The sequence below is a fragment of the Heptranchias perlo genome, chromosome 2, assembly GCF_035084215.1.
Source record: "Heptranchias perlo isolate sHepPer1 chromosome 2, sHepPer1.hap1, whole genome shotgun sequence".
NCBI lineage: Eukaryota > Metazoa > Chordata > Chondrichthyes > Hexanchiformes > Hexanchidae > Heptranchias > Heptranchias perlo.
The window spans coordinates 38,232,423-38,251,422 of record NC_090326.1 but is presented as its reverse complement, the minus strand read 5'-3'; the positions used below and the strand labels follow the sequence as shown (position 1 = coordinate 38,251,422).

The following is a 19,000-nucleotide window of genomic DNA, read 5'->3' as shown; positions in this document are numbered from 1 at the left end:
ATTGGAGACCAACTATTGGCTCAAGAACTGCTTTGATAGATGGGGAGGAGGGATGGGTGTGAGGTAGACCAACATTTTCATTCTCAAGACACAGTATAGTGCATGGCACAACAAGCTCTAAATAAATCAATTTAAAATTGGGTTACATGGTGCAGTGGTTAGTTAACTACATCTACTGATGAGTCATGGGTAACCATGATCTCCTGAAGCTTTCTTGATTGCTTTTGAAGTTGGGAAAGAATCTCCCAGAGTTTTCCTTGAGTTGACTGCCTCCCCCAGGAGTTAGCATTACTAGCATTTGGAGACAGTGGGGCACAAGGTTGCAGCATCTAATGGGTAAGATGAGCATTGATGGCTCTTTCTCGACTTTATTTTTATATGTAAAATTGGTGCAGAAGGAATTTTATAAACCAAATAAGTTACTAATATTAAGATGTAAATAATAAGAAATCCTGACAATTTAACAACCCGGCAACTGATACCAATGATTGGTTTCCGTCTACACATAGCTAACCTCAGAAAATTCTTCTAGTATATGGCCAATGCATCATTGGATATAGTGGAGCTTCTAGAAACTAAGGCAGTAAGCTTAAATGTTAATATAGGTACTACTACAAATACAACTCCAATAAGCCACAAAATGGTTTCATTTTTTCCCTTCTTCTCCTATGTCCCCTCCTGAAGGCGAGACTCCTCTGGGGTACACTTGTACCATTACTTGCAGCCCTCCAGAGGTTATTCTTCATATGTTAGTGTCATCAATCTACATCGCCCAGGCCAGGGGTTCTTAGTCTAACTGCACAGTACATAGGAAAGTGGGATCTGGAGGCCATTCAGCGCCTCAAACCTGTTCCTCCATTTAATTAGATCATGGCTGATCTGAACCTCAACTCCATTTACCCGCCTTTGCTCCATATCCTTTGATACCCTTAACTAACAACAATTTATCAAGATTTTGGTCTTGAAAATTTCAACTGACCCAGCCAGGCCTGCAGATAAGATGTGGAGATCAAGAAGCTCGACACCATCCAGGACAGAACTGTTCGCTTGATCGGCAGCCCCTCCATCACCTTAAACATCTACTCTCCCACTAACGGCGCACCATGGCTGTAGTGTCTACTATCTACAAGATGCACCTCAGCAACTTGTTAAGGCTTCTTCGACAGCACCTCCTAAATCCACGACCTCCACCACCTAGAAGGACAAGGGCAGCAGGTACCTCTAAATTGCCCTCCTCTACAGCCCTGAGCATAACTTGAAAATGACCACCATATTCTATATCTTGCATTTACAATACAAAAAAGAGGGAACTCCTTGAGCCAGAGGACGGAGAGTTCGCCTGCAGCTTTGGAAGAAAAGGGGAAGGAAGCCAAAATTTGTAAGGCTGGTGTGCAGCCAGGAAGACTGGTACATCAATCATTGCTTGAGAGGATTTTCACCTAAAATCAGTATTTGTAGTTCTGCGTGCCTAGTCCTATGGTCATAATATACCAGCCCCACAAACAACATGCTGTACCTAATGACCACTACCTCTACTACCATCCCTGCCTGCTTACAACTACCTATAACATTCCTATGTTCCTTCTGACCAATGTATACGGTACATTCCAAAGAGGTTGCGACCAGTTTATTTTCCTACTCAAGTTTGTGTCTCTGCTTCAGTGTTTACTTCCCCAGTACTTGCCCTTGGTTAGAGTACAGGTCATCAAGTAACTAATCTCGTGTTCCTTCTGAGCGCTACCTTAGAGGAGTCTACTGCTCCTCAGTTGGGGCCTCAACATGGTGGAGTGCTGCACCTCTTTGTTCTGGGTGATAAGGTAGCCCTGCAACACCTGACAGCACTTCAGGCCCAGCACAGAATGCTTGCTCCTGCCTGGTATCTGCCCGTTCAGTCCTCTGAAGAGGACTGCTGAGGCATCACCATGAGAGGTAACAATGTCATCTAGCGATTGGGAAGTGTGATGAATGAGGTTGCACCTTCTAATGGACAGAGTGAGCTGCTGAACCGAGTGGTTCTTGAATTTCATCCACAGCAGAAAAACATATCTGAACCAACATTCTTAGAACCACTCACAAACTTACTCACTTCTATTTTCAAGAGGAAATAGTCGCAAGGTAGTTACCCTCTCCTCAAAGCTGCAATTAATCTAACAGCCCTCCTATGTGCTCCCAAAATAACTTAATATCTTTTATTAAAATAGGGAAACCAAAACTGCATGCAGAACTCCAGATTTGTTTCACCAATGGCAAATACAATTTTAGAATTGCCTCTCTGGACTTATAGTTACACACATAGCTATATACCTCAACATTCTCATCAAATTAATAACTGCCTGGGAACACAAGGCTGATTTGTTAATTGTTAAGTCTTATTGCGCTCAGAGAACCTCCAAGACAACATTCCTGTGAAGTATCAGACCTCTGTCTTTTTTCATTTCAGAAAAGATTCGACAACATTTGATTAACACCCAAAATATTAACTCAACTGATATGTTCACACATGCTGCCTGACCTGCTGAGGGTTTCCAGCATTTTCTATTCCAACATTTGCAATTTTCTTACTTTTTTTTTAAAAAGAGTAGACTCAAAGTTCATCCAGATACTAGAATTAATTAATATGGATCACTAGGGCTCTGATCTCTCCAGATTTACCGTCTATTTCTTGTGTTATTGTATCAGGTGTTTGGAGGGCCATGAGCTGTGATGGCTATTTCACCAGGGGACCGCAAACCCACAACCCTGCTTTGCCCTCAAAACATAGCAAGGTCTCGAGACAGGTTTCTGAGCAGGAAGGCACTGGTACTTTTTGAAGTCTATCTTTGATTAACAGCTCTGTAGTCCAAAGCTGCCTATGCTGGGTACATAAAAATACATAGAAGTTACAACACGGAAACAAGCCATTCGCTCCAACCAGCCCATGTCGGTGTTTACCCTCCACACAAGCAAATAGTCCTAATTAAGTTTACCCATCCCGTTCCCATATCCCTTCATCCCCTTTTCCTTCATCTAGCTATCCAATCTAATCTTGAATGTTGACATGGTTTCTGCCTCAAACACTAAACCTGGAAGTGAATTCTACAGCCTCAAAACTCGCTCTGCCCTCTGTTCCTAAATTTCTTACATATAATCTTGTATCGATGGCCCCTCATTCTTGACCCCTCAACTAATGGAAAGAGTCTGCTTCTATCTACTCTGTCCGATCCCATCATAATTTTAAACAATTCTATCATACCACCCCGTAATCTGCATTTTTCTTGGTCAGACCCCATCTGGAGACTGCATTCAGTTTTGAGCACTGAACCTCAGGAAAGATATACTGGCCTAGGAAATGGTACAGCGCAGATTCACCAGATACTAGTGGCTCAATTTTAACATTGAAAAACGGGTGGGATGGGGGAGGGGGGCATTGAAAATTGCCACCATTTCAGACCCACCTCCAACCCGCCCATTTCGGGTTTTCATCGGGACGAGAAGAGAGGCGGGCGACCAATCCGTTCCCAGGAGGCAGGTTGGGCCTTAAAATCCTTCAAGAATGCTTCGGGCCTCCATTTTTCTGGATTTCCCGATTACAACCCCAGGCGGCCGGAATTCCTGGGCCTTCTGTTTTACGCCTCGTGAAAGGAGGCGAGAAGGCCGAGACTAACAGGTAGGCGCCTACAAAGGCACAGCTTGTGGGCCCAAAGGAGCAGGAGTGCTTCCCCCAGGCCCAACAAGCCTACATGCAACGAGCCCCCAACAATTCTGAACCCCCGACCCCTGATCGCGGACCCCCCGACCCTCCCCCCACTCCGATCCTCCGATCACCAACCCCGCTCCTCCCCCCCCACTCCGAACCTCCGACCCCCGACCCCTATCCTCCCCATGACTCCCGACCCTGATCCACCCCCCTACTCCGATCCCCGACCTTCCCCCCAACTCCGATCCACTGGCCCCCGATCCTCCCCCTCAACGATCGACGACCCCCGATACCGATGCCACCCCCCATGACTGACCCCTGATCCCATCCCCCATGACTCATGACCTCCGTGCCAACCTATGTACCCATGCCCAGCCATGCCCCCCCCCCCAGTCCATTCAAACAAAGACTTATCTGTAGACTTACCCGAACACATTTTCTCCTTGGCTGGTCTGCCATCCGACTGAGACCAGCCTGTCAATCAGGCCGGCCAGCCGGACAGAAACCGACAAAAAAAAGACGTCCTTACGTCAAAATTGGACGGTCGTCCGGGAAACCCTTACTAATGGGTTGAAAATTGAGCCCCAGATCTTAAAGGGTTAAATTATGAGGACAGGTTGCATAAACTTGACTTGCATTCCCTTAAGTTTAGAAGTTTGACGGATGATCTAATCGAGGTGTTTAAGGTTGAAAGGATTCGCTACGGTAGATATAGAGAAACTATTTCCTCTGGTGGGGGGATCCAGAAAAAGAGGCAAAATCTTAAAATTAGAGCTAGGCCATTTAGGAATGACATCAGGAAGCACATTTTCACATAAAGGGTAGTGGAAATCTGGAACTCGCTTTTCCAAAAGGCCAAGGATGCTGGGTTAATTGGAATTTTCAAGACTGGGATCGATAGTTTTTTTGTTAGGTAAGGGTATCGAGGCATATGGAGTTGAGCTGCAGATCAGCCTTGACCTAATTAAATGTCAGAACAGGCTTGAGGAGCTGAATGGCCTACACCTGTTTCTATGAAAAAACACCCAATTTTTCATGTCTCTTTTCATCTTTGTATTACGTCATACCAGGCAGTATCCTAATGAATCTGCATCATACCCTTTCTGAAGCCTCAATATCCTTCCTACAGTGTGAAGCCCAATACTGTACACAGTACTCTAACTGACGTCTTGTGGAAATACATAGAAGAGCTAGCAGTACAGCATGCTCTTCCTAGATCACTAATTCTCCTTTTCACTGTACTGCTGCTCAGGTGAAGGCAACTGAAGGGCTCTGTGAAGAACACAAGTTTGTTTAAAGTACTGCAGAGATCTGCTAAAGGATTCCCACCAATCACTGGTTTAAAAAAACTGTTGGATTACAGGAGGTATATAGTTTAATGAAATCTACTGTTTTTTTTTAATTCATTCTCGAGATGTGGGTGTCACTGGCAAGGCCAGCATTTATTGCCCATCCCTAATTGCCCTTGAGAAGGTGGTGGTGAGCTGCCTTCTTGAACCACTGCAGTCCGTGTGGTGACGGTTCTCCCACAACGCTGTTAGGTACGGAGTTCCAGGATTCTGACCCAGCGGCAATGAAGGAACGGCGATATATGTCCAAGTCAAGATGGTGTGTGACTTGGAGGGGAATTTGGTGTTCCCATGCACCTGCTGCCCTTGTCCTTCTAGACAGTGAAGGTTGCAGGTTTGGGAGGTGTGGCCGAAGAAACTTTGGCAAGTTGCTGCAGTGCACCCTGTAAATAGTACACACGCAGCCACGGTACACTGGTGGTGGAGCAAGCAGATGTTTAAGCCAGTGGATGGAGTTTTCTGTTTAAAATGACAATCGGACAGTATGAGGCAGCTTGTACTGTATAGAAGCATAGGAACAGGAGTAGGCCATTGATCATGGCTGATCTGTGACGTAACTCCACATACCCGCCTAAGCCCCATATCCCTAAATACTTTTGGTTAACAAAAATCTATCAATCTCAGATTTAAAATTAACAAATGAGCTAGCATCAACTGCCATTTGCGGAAGAGAGTTCCAAACTTCTACCACCCTTTGCACGTAGAAGTGTTTCCTAACTTCACTCCTGAAAGTCCTGGTTATGTCCTCTAGTCCTAGACTCCCCAACCAGCGGAAATAGTTTCTCTCTATCTACCCTATCAGTTCCCCTTAATATCTTGAAAACTTCGATCAAATCACCCCTTAATCTTCTAAATTCCAGGGAATATAACCCTAGTTTGTGTAATCTCTCCTTGTAATTTAACCCTTGGAGTCCAGGTATTATTCTAGTAAATCTATGCTGCACTCCCTCCAAGGCCGGCCAATATATCCTTCTTAAGGTGCGGTGCCCAGTACTTAACACAGTACTCCAGGTGTGGTCTAGCTAGGGCTTTGTATAGCTGTAGCATAACTTCTACTCCTTTTATTCTAGTCCACTAGATATAAAGGTCAGTATTCCATTAGCCTTTTTGATTATTTTCTGTACCTGTCCATGACATTTTAATGATCTATGTACATGGATCCCTAAGTCTCTTTGGACCCCCGTTGTTTTGAGCTTTTCACCATTTAGAATGTACTCTGATCTATCTTTTTTAGGTCCAAAGTGGGTGACCTCACACTTACCTACATAGAAATCCATTTGCCACATTCACTTAATCTATTAACATCTCTCTGTAATTTTATGCTTCCATCAACACTGCTTACAATGCTGCCTACCTTTGTGTCATTGGCAAACTTGGATATTTGGCTCTCTATCCCGTCATCTAAGTCGTTGATAAAATACAGCGAATAGTTGAGGCCCCAACACAGATCCCTGTGGTACAATACTAGTCACATCCTGCCAATTTGAGTACCTGCCCGTTATCCCTACTCTTTGTGTCCTGCCGCTCAGCCAATTTCCTAACCTGGTCAATAATTTGTCCTCAATTCCATGAACTTCAACTTTAGCTAACAGTCTTTCATGAGGGACTTTATCGAATGCCTTCTATCCAGGTTACTTTGCACATGGGGTAATGCTTTATTTCATAGGAAGTGAGGGCTTGCCTGTGAAAGCATCCCTTTGCATTGGGCACAGGATAATTATCTGGTGAGATCCAATTTGTCATGCAACTCGTGAGCAGCTCCTGTCTACTTAGCGAGGACTGAACCCTGCTCTTGTCAGTAGCCTAATGTCTAAATAGTGACTACCTTCCTTTCGTTGGATTGGGAGGGGAAGGTAAGCTGAGCGCTTTGGGATCAGGATGGCTCTAAGCTGACACAGCAATAGAAGATTGGAACCAAGTCAACTACCCATGCCAAACACAGTAACGGATATTTTAGCCCGGCAGATTCACAGAATTCCAAGGCATGTTTAATGATTGACCACCCAGCCTGGTTAATTAATGGGATCTAAAGGGATGGACCTGTTGCTTCTAGGGCACGCATTCTTCCCACTCAGCAACAGATAACTCTGAAACTCAATGCCCTAACGGGTAAGGTAGTTCTTCCTGGAGAACTAGTGGAAAACTTTCCTATGGTCTGTGCTGGTAAACTTTGCGGTTTTAGCTGGTTAATCTCCAGTAGAACCCCCTGCACACGCTTGAGAGTCCATAAGCCTCGGTTGTTGCGAATTAATGGACAAGTTCTCTGGGATTTGTGGAAGCAGCTGCGGGAGAGATTGTGTTCCACATCGGGCAAACATAAATTCTAGTCACTAGTTACTCATTAGGCAGGGTTGAATCCTTGCTAAGCAAAAGCATCACAAATGACAGCAGCTGGATTTTTTTCAATAACTTAGATTGGAGAATGTAAGTATAGCAATGCTTTTTTTTGTGTATCTGACATCTGACTAACCAAAAAAGAATCTGTGAGCTGCCTCTCAATACAGTGACACTTTATGGTGGTAAAAAAAATAATTTTCAGTATATAGAGTGTCATTCCCAGACGTTGTCATTAGGGGCACCTTCTAGCCCAAGAATAATGCTAGTGTCAACATGAAAGTTATATAGGAATGGCCACTGTGGATTCAGTGCTAGTGGAACTAAATAACATGTTCCTCTCCCAGGCACCTGTAAATATGTTAATATTCAAATAGTTACTAAGCTGTGCTCAGCAACAGCTATTTTCCAGCATGCACCAGAAAGTTCTAGACAGTCAGTCAGTCTCATGTGGTAAATAGAAAAGCTTTTAAATAAAGAAAAAATAATTTCCTTCTTGTAAAAATAAAAAATAAACTCTATGCAAGGTTAGGGATTTACCCTGGTGAGTACTGGTGAGTAATTAAACCTACACCAGAAGAGGTAACTCACATTAAGTGTGTATGAGGCAATGTGTATTTGGCTTGTAAAGGTAATAACCTCCCACTTGCACTCAATTTAAAATTAATAAACAAGAAAAGTGTTTATTATCTCGTAACCGAGGGGTTTAAGAACCATCTTCTTAAACCCCTCTCGCCTGCCCCCTCCGCCCTTACCTCTAATGAAAAGCGCAAGGAACTCATGGAATTCTTTGTCACTGAGATTGGGACCATCAGTTCAGCTGCCTCTGCCGCTTCCCTCCCTTCCCCTAGCCCACCAAGCCAAACTTCCCCTACGGTTCTCCCCCGGCCCTCACCCTGAACTCGCATCTTTCTCTAACTTCTCTTCTATGTCCCCTCATGCTCTCTCCAAGCTCATCTTGACAATGAGACTCACCTCCTGCTCCCTCGACCCTATTCCCACTAAACTGCTGACCACTCAACTTACCTTCCTGGCCCCCATGTTTGCTGATATTGATACCAATGCATCTACTATCTCTGCAGCCACTTCTTTTAAGACCCAAGATGAAGTCCGTCAGGACCTGGGGACTTGTCAGCTCTTAGTTCAAATAATTTTTTCAAAACCCTTTCCCTGGTGATTGTAAATGTTTTAAGTTCCTCCGTCCCTTTTACCTCTTGATTTACAATTATTTCTGGCATGTTATTTGTATCCTCTACAGTGAAGACGGACACAAAATATCTGTTCAATTCATCCACCATTTCCTTATTCTCCATTATTAATTCCCCGGACTCAGTCTCTAGAGGACCAAAGCTCACTTTACTTGCTCTTTTCTTTTTTAAATACCTGTAGAAACTCTTACTGTCTGTTTTTATATTTCTAGCTAGCTTTCTTTTGTACTCTAATTTCTCCCTCCTTATTAATCTATTAGTCATTCTTTGCTGTTTTTTATATTCTATCCAATCTTCTGACCTTCCACTAATCTTCGCTGACCTACATTGGCTCCCGGTCTGGGAATGCCTCGATTTTAAAATTCTCATCCATGTTTTCAAATCCCTCCATGGCCTCGACTCCCTATCTCTGTAACCTCCTCCAGCCCTACAACCCACTGAGATCTTTGTACTCCTTCAATTATGGCCTCTTGCCCATTGCCGATTTAAATGTCTCCACCACTGGCGGCCACGCCTTCAGCTGCCTAGGCCCTAAGCTCTGGAATTCCCTCCCTAAACCTGTCCGCCTCTCTCTCCTCCTTTAAGACACTCCTTAAAACCTATCTCTTTGACCAAGCTTTTGGTTATCTGCCCTAATACCTCCTTATGTGGCTCGGTGTGAAATTTTGATTGATAACACTCCTGTGAAGCGCCTTGAGGCGTTTCACTGCATTAAAGGCGCTACAGAGATGCAAGATGTTATTGTTGTTGTTGTAACCAGAAAACTGTAAATGTTAACTGGATTTTGTATGAATTTGATGGAAATGGCCATGGAAGGAGCCAATTCTAACTTAAGAACTTGAGCACAGAGGTTGGTAAGGACAGAGAGTGAACTTCTAACGGAGTGAATTGCCAACAAAGTGAGGACTTTCAACTGGGAATTTGGTGAGTGTGGGAATTAGGTACAGAGGGAGAAGGGAGTGCTAAGTGATTTAAATCAAGGGACTATAAACTTAAATTTGAAAAAAATGCGTAAAAGAAAAAAGACCAAGTAATTATTAATTATTTGTAAATCAAGCTAAATCCATTTACTAAATATAATCTAGATCTGAGGGGATATTGATATTAAATAAATAAATAAAAACTAGAAATGGCAGTGCAGTCTGTGTATCAGGACTGTAATATATGGGAGTTTGTGGACAGCAAGACTGTCGCAGATTGTCACAGAGAAACTCCAGCTCAAAGTCTTTGAGCTGGAGTGCAAGTTAGAGACACTCCGACCATATGGGAGAGGAAGAAATATCTGGATAGTTTTCACCGGAGTACAGTTGCACCTCAGAGGAAAGCACAGGTGCAGGAAGGGGGGAGTGTGACTGTTAGTCAGCAGGGTAGTGGGAACTTCGGAGAGGTAGAGAAGGAGGTCCCACTACCCTGTAGAATACTAGCCAACAGGTACGAGGTGCTTCATACCTGTGAGGGTAAGGATGAAGGCAGTAGGGATGATGCCCAGAATGCTAATCATACCATGGAGCATGAGGCAATCCAAGTTGGGGGAGGATCAGAATAGTTGTAGTCTTAGTGGATTCTATAATCAGGGGGATAGACAGTGTCCTCTGCAGTCATGATCGAGAGTCCAGGAGGGTGTATTGCCTACCTGGTGCAAGGATCTCAGAGCAACTGGAGAGGAACTTGGAAAGGGAGGGGAGATCCAGTTGCCGTGGTCCATGTCGGCACCAATGATATGAGGAAGAACAAGGAGGAGCTCCAGCCAAGGGAATATCAGAAGGTAGGAACTAAATTAAAAAGCAGGGCCTCACGGGTGGTAATCTAAAACTACCTGAGCCATGTGCTAATTGGCATAGGGATAGACAGATCAGGAAGGTGAGTGTGTGGCTGAAAGAGTGGTGTGGGAAGAAGAGGTTCCATTTCATGGGGCACTGGCACCAGTACTGGGGACAGGAAGCAGTTGTAATGCTGGCACGGGCTCCACCTGAACCGGAGTGGGACCAGACTCCTAGCGGAAAGAATAAATAGGGCTGTGTATAGGACTTTAAACTAGCAAGATGGGGGTAGGGATATGGTAGCCAAAGCAAAAGCCTAAAGATAAAAGAAACAGGAGATGAGTGTAAAGATCAGACCAGGGTAAGGAATAAAGATAACATAAATGGTCAAGGAACAAATACAGTTACAAAACAGAGGTATAAAAAGACGTTTAAAAATAAAGTAAAAGGAATAATCAGTAAAGACAAATTAAACTGCCTGTAAAGCAACGCACACAGCGTCCAAAATAAAACAGGGGAACTGGAAGCAATAATCCAAAGTGAGGAACGAGATGTCGTAGGAATAATTGAAACACGGCTACGTAAAGAATAGGACTGGCAACCAAATATTGCAGGTTATAACATAATCAGAAAGGATAGGGAAGGAAGAAGGGAGTGGAATAGTTGTGCTAATTAGAGATAACATAATGGCAGTAGAAAAAAGGGGTATAACTTACAGGATAGAAACAGGATCCATATGGATTGAAATAAAGGATAAGGGATCGATCACGCTAATAAGGGATATACTACAGACCATCTAATAGTGGAAAGGAGGTGGGGGAAGAAATATGTAGGGAATTATTCTATGTCCTTTTCTCATTTCACATAATAATCAGGCGAGATTTTAACTATCCCCAAATAAACTGGCAAGAAGAGATAGGTAAAGGGATACAGGGAATGGAGTTTTTACAATGTGTGCAGGACTCCTTTCTTACCCAGTATGTAAAAAGTCCAACAAGAGAGGAAGCACTGCTGGATCTAATAATGGGAAAGAACCAGAACAGATAAGAGATGGAAGCATAGGGGAACATCTAGGCAATAGCAATCACAGCATAATAAGGTGTAAGCTAAAGATTGAGATGGATGTAAGTAAAACAAAGACCAAAGTAATAAATTGGAAAAAAGTTGATTTTAAAGGGATGAGAATTAAACTAGGGAAAATAAACTGGAAAAATTTACTGACAAACAAAGAAATAGAACTGCAGTAGGAAACATTTGAAACAATGATCAATAGAGTCCAAGAGAAATATATCCCACCAAAATGTAAGAACAAACTAGCCAGTAATGACATAACATGGATGACTAAAGAAATAAGGGCAACATTGAAACTAAAGAAAAAGGCATACACTAAGTACATGGACAACAAAGGAGAGGATGACAAAAGGGAATATGAAAAGGTTCGGAAAGAAGTCAAGAAAACAATTAGGATCGAAAGAAAAGCTACGAAATTAAATTATCTAGGAATATAAAAAGAAAAAGTGAAGTATTCTACATAATTACATCACATAAATAACAAAAGAAAAATCAGGATAAGCATAGGGCCACTAAGGGATACACACAATAAACTCATAGGTATTGACAGGAAAATAGCAGAAATATTAAATTATTACTTTGCTTCAATATTTACCAGGGAGACTAACATGGTGGACATGATATTAGAAGAAGAGATCAAAAAAGATATAAAGACATTTAAGATAGAAAAGGAGAAGATAATTGATAAATTAATCAAACTTAGAGAGGATAAAACCCTTGGTCCAGATAGATTGCATCCGTGCATATTAAAAGAAGTTAGGGAAGAGATTGCAGAGGCACTATTACTTATATATAAAAATTCATTAGAAAAGGGAATAGTGCCATAGGACTGTCAGACAGCTAATGTAATTCCTATATTTAAAAGAGAGATAGAACAAGTCCAAGGAACTAAACACCAATTAGCTTAACATCAGTGGTAGGAAAGATAATGGAATCTTTGTTCAAAGATGTGATAGAAAAATATCTAGAAACCGAAAATATAATAAAGAATAGTCAGCACGGATTTCAAAAAGGAAGGTCATGCTTGACCAACCTTTTGAAGAAGTGGGAGGAAGAACAGACAAGGGTAATGCAGTAGATGTAATCGAGTTGGATTTTCAGAAGGCCTTCGGTACCGCATTGTAGACTTATAACTATGGTCAGATCATGTGGAAACAAGGGACAAGTAGCAGAATGAATAGCAAGCTGGCTACAAAACTAGAAAACAGAGAGTAGGGGTTAAAGGTAGTTACTCATACTGGCAAAAGGTGGGACGTGGCGTTCCACAAGGATCAGTGCTGGGACCACTGTTGTTCAATATTTACATAAACAATTTGGACTCGGGAATCCGACGTGCAATTTCAAAATTTGCGGATGCCACCAAATTGGGGAGTATAGTTAGTAGTGAGGAGGGCTGCGATAAAATACAGGAAGACATTAATAAACTTGCAGAATGGGCATGTAATTGGCAAATGAATTTCAATATAGATAGGTGTGAGGTGGGACATTTTGGTAGCAGGAATAAGGAGCACACATACACCTTGAAAAATAAGCGTCTAAATGGAGTAGAGGAGCAGAGGGATCTGGGTGCACAGGTACACAAATCACTAAAAGTAGCGACGCAGGTTAACAAGGCCATAAAAAAGCAAACTAAGCACTGGGGTTCATTTCTAGTGGGATAGAATTGAAAAGCAGGGAAGTTACATTAAACTTGTATAGAACCTTGGTTAGACCACACTTGGAGCACTGTGAACATATTTTAAAATCTGTTCTGGTCTCCATATTATAAAAAGGATATAAAGGCATTGCAGAAGGTGAAAAAAATAATTTACTAGGATGATACCAGAATTGAGAGGTTATACCTATCAGGAAAGAATAAAAGAACTTAAGAAATAGGAGCGGGAGTAGGCCATACGGCCCCTCGTGCCTGCTCTGCCATTCAATAAGATCATGGCTGATCTTCTACCTCAACTCCACTTTCCCGCCCTATCCTCATATCCCTTGATTCCCTTAGTGTCCAAATATCCATCGATCTCAGTCTTGAATATACTCAACAACTGATCATCCACAGCCCTCTGGGGTAGAGAATTCCAAAGATTCACAACCCTCTGAGTGAAGAAAATTTTCCTCATGTCGATCCTAAATGGCCAACCCCTTATCTTGAGACTATGACATCCAGTTCTAGACTCTCCAGCCAGGGGAAATAGCCTTTCAGCATCTACCCTATCAAGCCCTCTAAGAATTTTATGTTTCAATGAGATCACCTCTCATTCTTCTAAACTCCAGAGAATATAGGCCCATTCTACACAATCTCTCCTTATTGGACAACCCTCTCATCCCAGGAATCAATCTAGTGAACCTTCATTGCACCCCCTCTAAGGCAAGTATATCCTTCCTTAGGAGACCAGAAGTGTACACAGTACTCCAGGTGTGGTCTCAACAGAGCCCTATATAAAATTGCAGCAAGACCTCCTTACTATTATACTCCAACCCCCTTGCAATAAAGGCTAACATACCATTTGCCTTCCTAATTGCTTACTGTACCTGCATGTTAACTTTCTGTGATTCATGTACAAGGACACCCAAATCCCTCTGACTACCAACATGTCTTAGTCTCTCACCTTTAAAAATATTCTGCTTTTCTAGTCTTCCTACCAAAGGGGATAATTTCACATTTCCCCACATTATACTCCATCTGCCACCTTCTTGCCCACTCACTTAAGCAGTCTATATCCCTTTTCAGCCTCTTTGAGTCCTCCTCACAGCTTACTTTCCCACCTAGCTTTGTAATGTCAGCAAACTTGGATACATTACACTCGGTCCCTTCATCTAAGTCACTGATATAAATTGTAAACAGCTGAAGCCCAAGCACTGATCCTTGCAGCACCCTACTAGTTACTACCTACCAAAATGACCCGTTTATTCCTATTCTCTGTTTTCTGTCTGTTAACTAATCCTCAATCCATGTTAATATATTACCCCCAACCCCATGAGCCCATATCTTGTGTAACAGTCTCTTGTGTGGCACTTTATCGAACGCCTTTTGAAATCCAAATATACTACATCCATTGGTTCCCCCTTATCTAGCCTGCTAGTTACACCCTCAAAAAACTCCAATAGATATGTCAAACACAATTTCCCTTTCATGAAACTGTGTTGACTCTGCCTAATCATAATATGATTTTCTAAGTGCCATGTTACTTCATCCTTAATAACAGATACCAGCATTCTCGTGTCAGCTGCGGCTCAATTGGTAGCACTCTCACTTCTAAGTCAGAAGGTTGTGGGTTTAAGTCCAACTCCAGAGACTTAAGCACATAATCTAGGCTGAGGGAGTGGTGGAGTGACAGAGGTGGTGTTTCAGATGATACGTTAAATCGACATTAGGGTTGCATCTGCCCTCTCAGGTGGACGTAAAAGATCCCATAGCACTATTCGAAGAGGAGCAGGGGAGTTCTCCCTCAACCAACATCACTAAATCAGATTATCAGGTCATTATCACATTGCTGCTTGTGGGACCTTGCTGTGTGCAAATTGGCTGCTGTGTTTCCTACATTACAACAGTGATTACACTTCAAAAAGTACTTTCCTGGTTGTAAAGCGCTTTGGGACGTCCTGAGATTGAGAAAGCAGCTATATAATTGCAAGTCTTTCTTTCATTTTCCCTACTACTGTTGTCAGGCTAACTGGCCTATAGTTCCCTGTTTTCTCTCTCCCTCCTTTCTTGAATAGCGGTGTTATATTTGCGACCTTGCAATCCACGGGGACCGTTCTAGAATCTAGGGAATTTTGGAACATCAAAATCAATGCAAACAGCTAATTGAATAGGCTGGGGCTTTTTTCTCTAGAAAAGATAAGACTGAGGGGTGACCTGATAGAGGTCTTTAAGATTATGAAAGTGTTTGATAGGGTAGACGTAGAGAAGATGTTTCCATCTGTGGGGGGTTCAAAATCAAGGGCCATAAATATAAGATCGTCACTAATAAATCTAATAGGGAATTCAGGAGAAACTTCTTTGCCCAGAGGGTGGTTAGAATGTGGAACTTGCTACCGCAAGCAGTAGTTGAGGTAACTAGCATAGATGTATTTAAGGGGAAGCTTGATAAGCATATGAGCGAGAAAGGAATAGAAGGATATGTTGATGGGGTTAGATGAAGGAGGGTGGAGGAGGCTTGTGTGGAGCATAATCATTAGCATAGACCATTTGGACTGAATGGCCTGTTTCTGTTCTACATAAGTCATTGGGCTGGATCTTGCTTGAAAAATAATGGCGTGTTAATGATGGACGCCGTTATTAATGTGCAAATCGTCCAGCATGTTCAGAGGATTAAGAGATACACCGTGAGTTGCGAATCTCCAGAACTTCTGGTCGATTTACGGTCCTGCATCGTTTGCTTCACACAAATGGCATCTCACCCTTAGCCTCCTGGTTATTTTTTAAGAATCTGCTAGATTTGCACATTAATTGCCCATTAAACTCGCCACAGAAAGTTATGTCTGGTAATTAAGAGTGTAAGTACCAACAACATGATAATTGTTAATGCAATGCCAATCAACCTCTCCGGCCCAGATGGGAACAATTTAAATTGTTCAATCTCATTCCTGCATGTAGCCAATTGCTGTTAGAGATTTTAAAAGTGTCAAATTTTAAATATTTTCTTTCTGTCTCTTTTCTCTCTCTTAATCCAATCTTTCTTTCCCTCTCTTTATTTCTCTTTCTGTCCCTGATTTGATTCTAATTCACTCTTCTTCTCTGTTATTCCTCTATTTCTTTCACAATCCTTAAATCTCATTTATTAAGGAGATACACGTTGGTCCCGCCATTCACTGAGGTCCCAGATGCCCCGTTGCCCTCGCCATGCCGTTATCAGCTCACACTTCCAGTAAGTTATGGCGCAAAACATTTTCGAGCTGAAAGGTACAGGAAAAAGTCTAACTAATGGCGTATGCAGTGAGATGCCCTGCTCCAGCAAGATCTGGCCCTTGTGTTAGTTTTGGTCACTCAGAACTGAAGATGAACACTAAGTGAAAAAAATCACTTAGGCAAACAGATTTTCCAACTTTTTGATGCAGTTAATAGTCTGAACAACCGAAGCTTCCTGTTGGTATAACTATAGGCAGATTTCAGTATAACACAAGGGAACAGAGTGTTGTTGCAGTCAATTCAAAACATATCCACATAAAGCCTACATATCTGCATCTTACATATTGTACACATTTCCATGATTTACCTACAGCCCACATACTCATGTCTTGCGTATGGTCAACATAGCCACATCTTACACATGGTGCACATATACACATCTGACATAAGGCCCCCATATCCACATCATACCTACAGTACAAATTTGCACACATATGTACACTGTAAATATCTATAATAAAAACAGAAAATGCTGGAAATACTCAGCAAGTCAGGCAGCATCTGTGGAGAAAGAAACAGAGTTAACATTTCAGGTTGATAGTCTTGCGTCAGAACCGGAAGAAGTGAAAGATGTAACAGTTTTTAAGCAAGTACAGAGCCAGGCAAAGGAGGGGAGGGGAGGGGAGGAAAGAACAAAAGGGAAGGTCTGTGATAGGGAGAAGCCCAGGAGTGATTAAATGACAAAAGGGATGATGGTGCAAGGCAAGGAGGGTGGTAACGGGACAAGTAAAAAAAAATGGGTCTAGAAGAGTTGTAAATGGCAACAGCAGAACTATTAGCAGCACTTTCATCTATGTTCTACATATGTCCACATATCTACATCTTAAATACAGCACTCATCTACATCTTACACAGTGAGAAGATCCACTTAAGTATATATAACTCACACATTCATATTCTACTTATAACTCATGTATCCCTGTCCTATATACAGCCACATCTTACACAAGGTCCTACACATGTATCAGAATTAAGTCTAATTACACTAAGACTTACCTCGAAGACCGAACATGTAGTCCACAAAGGAATTCACATGTTTGTCTAAGGTTTCGATTTGGTTCTGAAAGAAATATTTAAAACACTTTACTTTTATATGCAATATTTCAAGTCCAAATATATAAAGTTCACCTTAGCTGCAATGATTCCACTTGCCTTAAACATTTTAATGTTAACAGTAAAATTTAACTGGTGTGTAGCCCCAAACCATACAATGTTTGATTAACCAACCGGCTCTGTAACCTGTGAATGCAGGAGACACACCCAGCCATTCATAACACCACTAGGGAATACATGCAACTTATGAAGAGATGCTGGTATCCTGTTAACGGGGATCCAAGGAGATATGAGCATCCCGCTAATAGAGATCTGAGAAGAGATGGGCATACTGTCGATTGGTATGCGAGACAGTAACATCCTGTTAATGGGGACACTGACGTGGGCACCTTGTTAAACAGGATGCTGGGACACACATGCATCTTGTTAAACAGATTGCTACAAACACAAATATCCTGTTAATGTGGAAATTGAGACACAGGCATCTTGTTGACAGGTATCCCAGGAGACATGTACATCATATTAATCTAGATATTAGTATAGATATTTAGTTAGACATGGTGTTAATGTGGATACTGGCATGCAAATGCATCCTGTTAATAGGCACAGGAGTAGATTCTAGGAGGCTCTTTAAAGGGTTACTACAGCCTAGATGAGCAGTTTTCGAGTAAGCTCAGTTGTCCTGAAAAATCTAGTGCCACTACATTATACTGGCTGCAGAGGCTACAGCAAGTGTGTGCTTAAAATTTAATGAGATAGATGTGAATTGAGTTACAGTTAATTTAATTTAAATTTAAAGATCAGACATCTGAGAAACAAACAAAAAAATAGCAATAAACCAGGGTAATTAGCAGTTTCAAAAGAGTCTTTTAGAAAGAACTTGCATTTATGTAGCTCTTTATCACGTCCTCAACACATCCCAAAATCCTATCAGAACAGAGTTAATCAAAACACTGTGTAATTACTCTACTGTGCTGAATAATGTTGAGCAAGTAAATATTTAGTAACATGAGCAGTTAAGCCCTTTCTTTCTATCAATTGCTGCTCTATAGTAGTAATATAAGCCCTGTGCTCCAGAAACAGTACCTGTATTGACAAACATTAATCTGCCCAAGTATTCAAAGTAGCATTTTGGACATGAAAACCAATTTATTAACCAGTGAAGAGTTTAAACAAATGATGTTGTATTCCATATAATAACAAATATTCTTAACAGGCATTTTTTCTGTGCTTGCAAAAGGTTTGTGGTTTTCAAGGGGCTGTTGGGATTAAGTTATGTCACTGAAATGACAGAAATGTAGAAAAGTTCATAATACTTTCGCTAATATTTCCACCAATATGGTCACTTAGCATATATTCACATTCCCCTTGCTTGTGGCTCAATCTGCCAATAAATGGCTGACCGTGCACGCTACAACCAGGCTGGAGGTAATCAGAGACATTATCAATTAAAGCCTAACTCATGCACAGTAATGGGATATGCCCAGCCGAGAAATGACTAGGAACAGCTAAACTCAGATAAAACCGCTGTGAACAGCATTCACATGTAACCAGTTTACTCAATTTGTATAACCAAATTTTAGGAGGGATGTTAAGACTAGAAAGAAGCCTGAAAAACAATTTCCTTTTACCTCCTATTGCATTCA

The 19,000-nt window shown here is 41.9% G+C and overlaps 1 protein-coding gene across 1 annotated transcript in view; it reads right to left on the bottom strand.

Annotated features, from left to right (window-relative positions):
• elovl2 (ELOVL fatty acid elongase 2) overlaps window positions 1–17,331 on the bottom strand; it is a 71,690-nt gene extending 54,359 nt beyond the window's left edge. The window contains exon 1 of the mRNA XM_067997506.1: window positions 17,298–17,331. Coding sequence (XP_067853607.1) covers window positions 17,298–17,313 — 16 coding nt within the window. The 5' untranslated portion in view covers window positions 17,314–17,331. The remainder of the gene's footprint in view (window positions 1–17,297) is intronic.
• Between the last annotated feature and the right edge of the window lie 1,669 nt (window positions 17,332–19,000).